Raw genomic sequence first — 10,645 nt, forward strand, 5'->3', positions numbered from 1 at the left:
CTTTGGCTTTATTTGTCTTCCCTGAACGAGCTGTTATGTGAAATGTAATAAGCTAAACAAAACAGTAATTGGTTAATTAAAGCATAAATGTCATCCAGGCAAACTATGGATTTATTATGGCCAAAAAACTAGGGCACCCCGTAGCCCACTAACACATTGCAATATAGCAGGGATCATAAACTATWTTCAGGTCCGCAMGATTTCTAATTGAACCCTTGGAACGGATGGTCAGATGGCCGGAGGCCCGGAGCATAATTACAAATCATATTCATCGAAGTGGGAGGAGTATTTCGAATATTTGGGGGCGTAGTCAACCATACAAACTGACCAATGAGCTGACGAAGTAATTGGAAGTGGTGATTTTTAAACTAAGTGTGTTATAAACAGACAGACGTTTTTTTTGTTGCAGGGAAGTATAATTCTTTCACGTGAAAGTACATTTTAGAAAAGGTGAGATTCGTTTTAATCTGATGTACGGTGTAAAAAAAAAAACTGATTTGGATTGCTTTTTAGYTTTGTTTCCTTGCACGTCTTTGTGCTCCGCCACGACCCGTAGCTAACTTGATAGAACTAACGTTATTAGCTAAGCAATATGCAGATGGTTAGATACCTAAGGACGTTAACTTAGCTACACATATCCCAACGAGCTGGTTATTTACATCAGGGTCCGTTTTCTGCTTGTTGATTCACACATCAGAAGTATATATCACCCTATAGCGTAGATGTCATATKTGTGTGTATAGATAACTAGGCTTACAATCAGTAACGTTAGCTGCCTCAACATATTAGCTACATTCTGCAGAGATGTTGGAGGAGGAGCATACAGACAGACAGCACCAACTTGCCATGTTATGTCAGAAGCTCGACCGAATTAAAACAAGATATCTAATCGAAGGTAATAACACGATTTCATTCGTTCCATGGCGARGACAAAATGCGTCATATATTGTACACAATGATATGCCCATATATAAGACCACTGAGTTTGCAAATACAGTACCAGTCAAAAGTTTGAATACCTACTCATTCCAGGGTTTTTCTTTATGTTTTACTATTTTCTACATTGTAGAATAATAGTGAAGACAAACTATGAAATCACACATGGAATCATGTAGTAACCAAAAAAAAGAGTTAACAAATTAAAATGTAATATTTTGAGATTCTTTGAAGTAGCCACTTTTGCCTTGAGACAGCTTTATACATTCTTGGCATTATCTCAACCAGCTTCATGAGGTAGTCACCTGGAATTCAATTAACAGGTGTTCTGTTTAAGTTAATTTGTTGAATTTCATTCCTTAATGCATTTGAGCCAATCAGTTGTGTTGTGACAAGTCAATACGGACACTTCAAGAACTGAAATTTCTTCAGTGTAGTAGCAAAAAACATCAAGCTCTATGATGAACCTGGCGCCTCGAGGAGACACACAGGAAAGGAAGACCCGAGTCTCACTTGCTGCAGAGGATAAGTTCATTAGAGTTAACTGCACTCAGATTGCAGCCCAAAAAAATACTTTAACAGCGTTCAAGTAACAGACACAATCCAAGCAAATCAACTGTGAGTGATCAGGGGCACTTCAGTGTCGAATAGTGCCTTCACTAAAGAAACTGAATAAAGGAAACGAAACTAAGAATGAAGAAGACGTATGCTAGGGCCAAGAAACACAGGCGAGCACGACAGAGGCTTAGAGCGCTCTGGAAATCTGTCCTTTGGTCTGATGAGTCCAAATTTTAGATTTTTGGTTCCAACTGCTGTGTTTTTGTGAGACAGAGTAGGTGAATGAGGTATTCTGCATGTGTGGGAACCACACATGAATTGCGTGAATTTGGAGAAGGTGGTGTGGGTGTGCTTTGCTGATGACACTGATTTATTTAGAATACCAGCATGGCTACCACAGCATTCTGCCAGCGATATGCAATCCCATCTGGTTTGCTCTTAGTGGGACTATCATTGTTTTTTCTCAACAGACAATGACCAACACACCCTACAGGCTGTGTAAGGGCTATTTGACCAAGAAGGAGAGTGATGGAGTGCTGCATCAGATGACCTGGCCTCCACAATCACCCGCCTCAACCCATTCAATGGTTTGGGATGAGTTGGATCGCAGAGTGAAGGAAAAGCAGCAACAAGTGCTCAGCATATGTGGGAACTCCTTCAAGACGTTAGAAACATATACTCATGAAGCTGGTTGAGAGAATGCCAGAGTGTGCAAAGCTGTCATCAAGGCAAAGGGTGGCTACTTTGAAAGATATTAAGTATTTTGATTGCTCAACACTTTTGGTTACTACATGATTCCATATTGGTTTATTTCATAGTTTTGATGTCCTCCACTATTATTCTACAATATAGTAAAAATAAAGAGAACCCAGTGATGACTAGGTGTGTCAACTTTTGATTGGTACTGTAAGTGGTCACCCACTGTCTTTTTTCCTCCATTTTCATGCAGATGACACTGATAATATCAACCAGGCCATTGGCTCAAATTCCCCTGAAACGTGTCTCGCATATCTGAATGTACTTGGAGAAGAAAGGAGACCCTCACTTGGATCCTAGTCATCTCACAAAGCTTACAGACTTCTATACCCGTGTATTTCAACTATGCCACTGGGAAAACACTGCCAAATGAGAGCTATCCAGAATGCTGGTCAGATTTGCAGAGCTGAATGTGTGAGTGAACCGTGACATCTTTTCCATGAGAGGGTTGAGCCTTGTTTTGCAACATGTTCCTCTGTGATTGTATTTAGCTACATCAGTAAAAAATACAATGTGTGGTGTGTATTAATAATATTTAAAGTGGCAATCTGGGATTCGGGAAAACAACAAAGTGTGCACCCTGACACTTTTTGATTAGCAGCTGAGGGATAAGGTTAGAGAAATTTTACCACTCAAATTCATGGATGCAAGGACTATCCATTAGTTCAAAATGATAGTTTTATCCATGTTTTGAAGCTATTCAGTCTTTGTTTACAGTTACATGGTTTACAAATAAGTTTAGATGTTGGGTTCTGATGAATTACGACAGTTGAACTAAGCTCATGAGAAATGTATACTAGTAAATGTATTTTCTTCCAAAAATCAATGGCTAATTTCCTAGTTTAAATCAAAAAATGGATGTACCAATCCCAGATTGMCCCTTTTTGAAAAGAGATCTTTTTAGTATTTAGTKTAGGTCTGTCAAATGAGTCCTTTAATATCTTTCAGAATCCAAGACACCAATGGGGCAGAGGGMAWCTTCAATGTTGCGACTACACACTGCCAGGATTTTGCTTTTGTSCACATTGCAYACGCTCAGTTTGAACTGTCTCAAGGTAGAGAGATGCACAACAATCTTAGGCTTGACTGTCGTAGATGATTTATACACACAAGATGACACAATTTGGGTTATTTACTAAACTTTACCTCCATGGATTTACCAACTTTCTCATATTGATAAATACGCAGACACCCATAGCAACTATTGTATCTCTAACATCTTATTTATTTACTGACGATGCATGCATCAGTCCAATCTGTGAAGCCCACATTCAGAATCTCCATACTGCTGCAGGAAAGTACTATTGGTAGGWAGCCTAGTGGTTAGAGCATTGGCCTARTAACCGAAAGGTTGCTAGATCGAATGCCYGAGCTGACAAGGTAAAAATCTGTCGTTCTGCCCCTGAACAAGGCAGTTAACCCACTGTTTCCTGGTAGGCTGTCATTGTAAATAAGAATTTKTTCWTAATTGACTTGCCTAGTTAAATAAAWAWAAAAATCTAGTCAGTAAGTTTTTAYTTTTTATTATATATATTTTTTYACTSCCCCATCTCAAAAGGCAACACAAAGAAAAGTACTTGGATACTTCAGAGGGCCATTGAACTGAATGCCAAACCCAACGACCTGCTGGAGGCAGCTATGCAGAACTTGACATTGTGCAAAGCAGAACTTCTTTCCTCTGAGGATAAGGAAAATGTACCAGGTTTGTTTTTATGTCCAATTTCCAATCYCATTTGGGATYYGTATTAACCTGAATCCCATCGGGGCGGCAGGTAGCCTAGTGGTTAGAGCATTGGCCTAGTAACCAAAAGGTTGCCAGATCGAATCCCTGAGCTGACAAGGTAAAAATCTGTCCTTCTGCCCCTGAACAAGGCAGTTAACCCACAGTTCCTAGGCTATCATTGAAAATAAGAATATGTTCTCAACTGCTTTGCCTAGTTAAATTAAGTTAATAAATAAATACATGACCATGTTTCTTCAGCCTAGATGTTTTTTTTTTTATGCAATCACAGCTTTTATGCTACTTTAGTGTACTAGGACTGTATATTAATTCTCTTAATGTTTTGTCAAAATTATTTTTCTTTCAGTCTCAACTTATAATACACATGGTTCTGCGAAAAATGAAACAGGATTTCGCAAAGTCTCTGGAAACTCCGACGGTACAGGCGACTTGCAGCTTTCCAGTATTTTTTCTTCAGGGTAAAATACGTTTTTTTTTTTTTTTTCAGTGCCAAGTTCTCAAACCAAGCTTCTCTCTTTGTTTTGCTTTACATTCTTCTATTCTGTCTCGTGAAAAACAATTGACACTGGTCTTCTCATTCTCTTAGAACAATGGAACCACGGAATGGACCCCAAGTGGACAAGGTTCCAGCTTGGAGGTCTGGGTCTCAACGAAAGAGAGCCGTTGGCATGGTTAGTTTTTATTAGTAGTAGTGTTGGGGTGGGGGGATGGTGGTAATTGATAGTTACATATCGCAATATTTTTTGGGACAATATTGTATCGATACTTTGACAAGTATCGATTGTTTTTTGTTAGGTAGCGTTAGCTAGTGATAGTTGGCTGTACCTGCGGCAAAACTCTGATACTTTTCATCCCTATAGCTTGTTCTCCATATTATTTTTAAATAGTGAGCCAACATCTTGTCTCATCTTGTCAGACATTTTTTTCATGACTGATCAAAACTTGTTTTTTTATTATGGCTCTCTCTTGTCTCTGCAGCAGACATATAGTGAGCGTTATGTTTGGAACATCAAATCGCAATTAAATCACAGTATCGAATCACAATACATATARAATCGTGAGAATCGCAATACATACCGTATCGGTACCTAAGTATCGTGAGAATATCATATCGTGAGGTTCCTGGCAATTCCCATCCCTAGTTTTAAAGTCGTTTTTCCATCACTTCTCTGGTTTTAAATAATATCCAATAAAGGGAACACTAAAATAACACATCCTAGATCTGAATGAATGAAATATTCTTATAAATACTTTTTTCTTTACATAGTTGAATGTGCTGACAACAAAATCACACAAAAATTATCAATGGAAATCAAATTTATCAACCCATGGAGGTCTGGATTTGGAGTCACACTCAAAATTAAAGTGGAAAACCACACTACAGGCTGATCCAACTTTTGTTTTAATGTCCTTAAAACAAGTCAAAATGAGGCTCAGTAGTGTGTGTGGCCTCCACGTGCCTGTATGACCTCCCTACAACCCTGGGCATGCTCCTGATGAGGTGGCGGATGGTCTCCTGAGGATCTCCTCCCAGACCTGGACTAAAGCATCCGCCAAACTCCTGGACAGTCTATGGTGGCAACGTGGCGTTGTGGATGGAGCGAGACATGATGTCCCAGATGTGCTCAATTGGATTCAGGTCTGGGGAACGCGGCGGCCAGTCCATAGCATCAATGCCTTCCTCTTGCAGGAACTGCTGACACACTCAGCCACATGAGGTCTAGCATTGTCTTGCATTAGGAGGAACCCAGGGCCAACCGCACAGCATATGGTCTCACAAGGGGTCTGAGGATCTCATCTCGGTACCTAATGGCAGTCAGGCTACCTCTGGCGAGCACATGGAGGGCTGTGCGGCCCCCAAAGAAATGCCACCCCACACCATGACTGACCCACCGCCAAACGGTCATGCTGGAGGATGTTGCAGGCAGCAGAACGTTTTCCACGGCGTCTCCAGACTCTGTCACGTCTGTCACATGTGCTCAGTGTGAACCTGCTTTCATCTGTGAAGAGCACAGGGCGCCAGTGGCGAATTTGCCAATCTCGGTGTTCTCTGGCAAATGCCAAACGTCCTGCACGGTGTTGGGCTGTAAGCACAACCCCCACCTGTGGACGTTGGGCCTCATACCACCCTCATGGAGTCTGTTTCTGACCGTTTGAGCAGACACATGCACATTTGTGGCCTGCTGGAGGTCATTTTGCAGGGCTCTGGCAGTGCTCCTCCTTGACAAAGGCGGAGGTAGCGGTCCTGCTGCTGGGTTGTTGCCCTCCTACGGCCTCCTCCACGTCTCCTGATGTACTGGCCTGTCTCCTGGTAGCGTTCTCCATGCTCTGGACACTACGCTGACAGACACAGCAAACCTTCTTGCCACAGCTCTCTTGATGTGCCATCCTGGATGAGCTGCACTACCTGAGCACTTGTGTGGGTTGTAGACTCCGTCTCATGCTACCACTAGAGTGAAAGCACCCCAGCATTCAAAAGTGACCAAAACATCAGCCAGGAGCATAGGAACTGAGAAGTGGTCTGTGGTCCACCACCTGCAGAACCACTCCTTTATGGGGGTGTCTTGCTAATTGCCTATAATTTCCACCTGTTGTCTATTCCATTTGCACAACAGCATGTGAAATTTATTGTCAATCAGTGTTGCTTCCTAAGTGGACAGTTTGATTTCACAGAAGTGTGATTGACTTGGAGTTACATTGTGTTTGTTTAAGTGTTCCCTTTATTTTTTTGAGCAGTGAATATAATAAAAAAAAAAACTTACTGACTAGATTTTTTTTTTTATTTAACTAGGCAAGTCAATTAAGAACAAATTCTTATTACAATGACAGCCTAACCGGAAACAGTGGGTTAACTGCCGTTCAGGGGCAGAACGAAGATTTTTACCTTGTCAGCTCAGGGATTCGAATCTGGCAACCTTTGGTTACTGGTTACTAGGCCAATACTCTAACCACTAGGCTACCTGCCGCCCCGATGGATTCAGGTTAATACGGAATCCCAAATCGGATTGGAAATTGGACATTGGACATAAAACAAACCTGGTACATTTCCTTATCCTCACAGGGAAAGAAGTTCTGCTTTGCACAATGTCAAGTTCTGCATAGCTGCCTCCAGCAGGTCGTTGGGTTTGGCATTCAGTTCAATGGCCCTCTGAAGTATCCAAGTACTTTTCTTTGTGTTGCCTTTTTGAGATGGGGAGTAAAAAAATATATATAATAAAAATAAAACTTACTGACTAGATTTTATTTTTATTTAACTAGGCAAGTCAATTATGAAAAAATTCTTATTTACAATGACAGACCCTACCAGGAAACAGTGGGTTAACTGCCTTGTTCAGGGGCAGAACGACAGATTTTTTACCTTGTCACTCGGGCAATTCGATCTAGCAACCTTTCGGTTACTAGGCCAATGCTCTAACCACTAGGCTTCCTACCAATAGTACTTTCTGCAGCAGTATGGAGATTCTGAATGTGGGCTTCACAGATTGGACTGATGCATGCATCGTCAGTAAATAAATAGATGTTAGAGATACAATAGTGCTATGGGTGTCTGCGTATTTATCAATATGAGAAAGTTGCGTAAATCCATGGAGGTAAAGTTTAGTAAATAACCCAAATTGTGTCATCTGTGTGTATAAATCATCTACGACAGTCAAGCCTAAGATTGTTGTGCATTCTCTACCTTGAGACAGTTCAAACTGAGCGTATGCAATATGTGGACAAAAGCAAAATCCTGGCAGTGTGTAGTCGCAACATTGAAGTTTCCCTCTGCCCCATTGGTGTCTTGGGTTCTGAAAGATATTAAAGGACTCATTTGACAGACCTAACAAAATACTAAAAAGATCTCTTTTCAAAAAAAGGGCAATCTGGGATTGGTACATCCATTTTTGATTTAAACTAGGAAATTAGCCATTGATTTGAAGAAAATACATTTACTAGTATACATTTCTCATGAGCTTAGTTCAACTGTCGTAATTCATCAGAACCCAACATCTAAACTTATTTGTAAACCATGTAACTGTAAACAAAGACTGAATAGCTTCAAACATGGATAAAACTATCATTTTGAACTAATGGATAGTCCTTGCATCCATGAATTTGAGTGGGCTAAATTTCTCTAACCTTATCCCTCAGCTGCTAATCAAAAAGTGCAGGGTGCACACTTTGTTGTTTTCCCGAATCCCAGATTGCCCACTTTAAATATTATTAATACACACCACACATTGTATTTTTAACTTGATGTAGCTAAAGTACAATCACAGAGGAACATGTTGCCAAAACAAGGCTCAACCCTCTCATGGAAAAGTATGATCACGGTTCACTCACACATTACAGCTCTTGCAAATCTGACCAGCATTCTGGCATAGCTTCTCATTTTGCAGTGTTTTCCCAGTGGCATAGTTGAGAATACACGGGTATAGAAGTCTGTAAGCTTTGTGAGATGACTAGGATCCAAGTGAGGGTCTCCTTTCTTCTCCAAGTACATCAGATATGCGAGACACGTTTCAGGGAATTTGAGGCCAATGGCCTGGTTGATATTATCAGTGTCATCTGCATGAAAATGCGAGAAAAAAAGACAGTGGGTGACCATTTACAGTACCAATCAAAAGTTGACACACCTAGTCATTCACTGGGTTCTCCTTATTTTTACTATATTGTAGAATAATAGTGAGGACATGCAAACTATGAAAAAACACATATGGAATCATGTAGTAACCAAAAGTGTTGAGCAATCAAAATACTTAATATTCTTCAAAGTAGCCACCCTTTGCTTGATGACAGCTTTGCCACATCTCGGCATTCTCTCAACCAGCTTCATGAGTAATGATTTTCTAACAGTCTTGAAGGAGTTCCCACATATGCTGAGCACTTGTTGGCTGCTTTTCCTTCACTCTGCGCATCCAACTCATCCCAAACCATTGAATTGGGTTGAGGTCGGGTGATTGTGGAGGCCAAGGTCATCTGATGCAGCACTCCATCACTCTCCTTCTTGGTCAAATAGCCCTTACCACAGCCCTGTAGGTGTGTTGGGTCATTGTCCTGTTGAAAAACAAATGATAGTCCCACTAAGAGCAAACCAGATGGGATTGCATATCGCTGCAGCAATGCTAGTGGTAGCCCATTGCTGTTATTCTAAATAAATCAGTGTCATCAGCAAAGCACACCACAACCACCTCCTCCATTAATTCACGCAATTCATGTGTGGTTCCCACACATGCAGAGATACTCATTCACCTTACTCTGTCTCACAAAAACACAGCAGGTTGGGAACCAAAAATCTAAAATTTGGACTCATCAGACCAAAGGACAGATTTCCAGCCGTCTAATGTCAGTGCTCGTGATTTCTTGGCCCTAGCAAGTCTCTTCTTCTTATTCGGTGTCACTTTAGTAGTTGGTTTCGTGCAGCAATTCGACCATGAAGGCCTGATTACGCAGTTTCTCTGACAGTTGATGTTGAGATGTGTCTGTTACTTGAACGCTGTAAAGTATTTATTTGGCTGCAATCTGAGGTGCAGTTAACTCTAATGAAACTTATCCTCTGCAGCAGAAGGTAACTCGGGGTCTTCCTTTCCTGTAGTGCCGTCCTCATGAGAGAGTTTCCTAGACTTTGATTTTTTTGCTACTACACTTGAAGAAACTTTCAGTTCTTGAAGTGTTCCGTATTGCTTGTCACAACACAACTGATTGGCTCAAATGCATTAAGGAAGAAATTCAACAAATAACTAAACAATGACACCTGTTAATTGAATTCCCAGGTGACTACCTCAGAAGCTGTTGAGATAATGCCAGGAATGTATAAAGACTGTCATCAAGTGCAAAAAGTGGCTACTTCAAAGAATCTCAAAATTTACATTTTAATTTGTTTAACTCTTTTTTTGGTTTACTACATGATTCCATGTGTGATTTCATAGTTTGTCTTCACTATTATTCTACAATGTAGAAATAGTAAAACATAAAGAAAAACCCTGGAATGAGTAGGTATTCAAACTTTTGACTGGTACTGTATTTGGCAAACTCAGTGGTCTTATTATATGGGTCATATCATTGTGTACAATATATAGATCGCATTTTTCCTTCGCCAGGATACAGAATTGAACTCGTGTTTTACCTTCGCATTTAAGATATCTGTGTGCTGTATTTATATGTCGGGGCTTCGAGGCTTCTGACATTTACATGGAAGTGTGTGGTGTGGCTGCTTGGCTGTATGCTCTCTCCTTCCAACATCCTTCGACTGAATTGTAAAGCTAATATGTCTTGAGCGTAGCAAGCTACGTTACTGATTTGTAGCCTAGTTATCTATACACACAATATTGACATCTAGCACGTATAGGGTGAATATATATTTCTGATGTGTGAATCAACAAGCAGCAACGGACCGTCTGATTTAATAACCAGGCCTTCGTTGGGATATGTGTAGCTAAGTTAACGTAAACTTTAGGTATCTTAACCAATCTGCATATTGCTTAGCTAATAACGTTAGGTCTATTCAAGTTAAGCTACGGTCGTGCGGGCACAAAAGACGTGCAAGGAAACCAAAAGCTAAAAAGCAATCCCAAATCAGTTTTTTTTTACACCGTACATCAGATTAAAACGAATCTCACCTTTTCTAAATGTACTTTCACGTAAAGAATTACTTCCCTGCAACAACAAAAAACG

General features: G+C 40.5%; 1 protein-coding gene across 1 annotated transcript in view; it reads left to right on the forward strand.

The window, feature by feature from the left end:
- Positions 1 to 354: 354 nt before the first annotated feature.
- LOC111965280 (dual specificity protein kinase Ttk-like) overlaps positions 355 to 10,645 on the forward strand; it is an 18,238-nt gene continuing 7,947 nt past the window's right edge. The window contains 8 exon segments of the mRNA XM_070444060.1: positions 355 to 450; positions 803 to 895; positions 2,444 to 2,508; positions 2,510 to 2,588; positions 2,591 to 2,627; positions 2,629 to 2,664; positions 3,199 to 3,305; positions 3,809 to 3,952. Of these exon segments, the coding sequence (XP_070300161.1) occupies positions 805 to 895; positions 2,444 to 2,508; positions 2,510 to 2,588; positions 2,591 to 2,627; positions 2,629 to 2,664; positions 3,199 to 3,305; positions 3,809 to 3,952 (559 nt within the window). The 5' untranslated portion in view covers positions 355 to 450; positions 803 to 804.

The sequence above is a fragment of the Salvelinus sp. IW2-2015 genome, linkage group LG6.1, assembly GCF_002910315.2.
Source record: "Salvelinus sp. IW2-2015 linkage group LG6.1, ASM291031v2, whole genome shotgun sequence".
In the NCBI taxonomy this organism is placed as follows: domain Eukaryota; kingdom Metazoa; phylum Chordata; class Actinopteri; order Salmoniformes; family Salmonidae; genus Salvelinus; species Salvelinus sp. IW2-2015.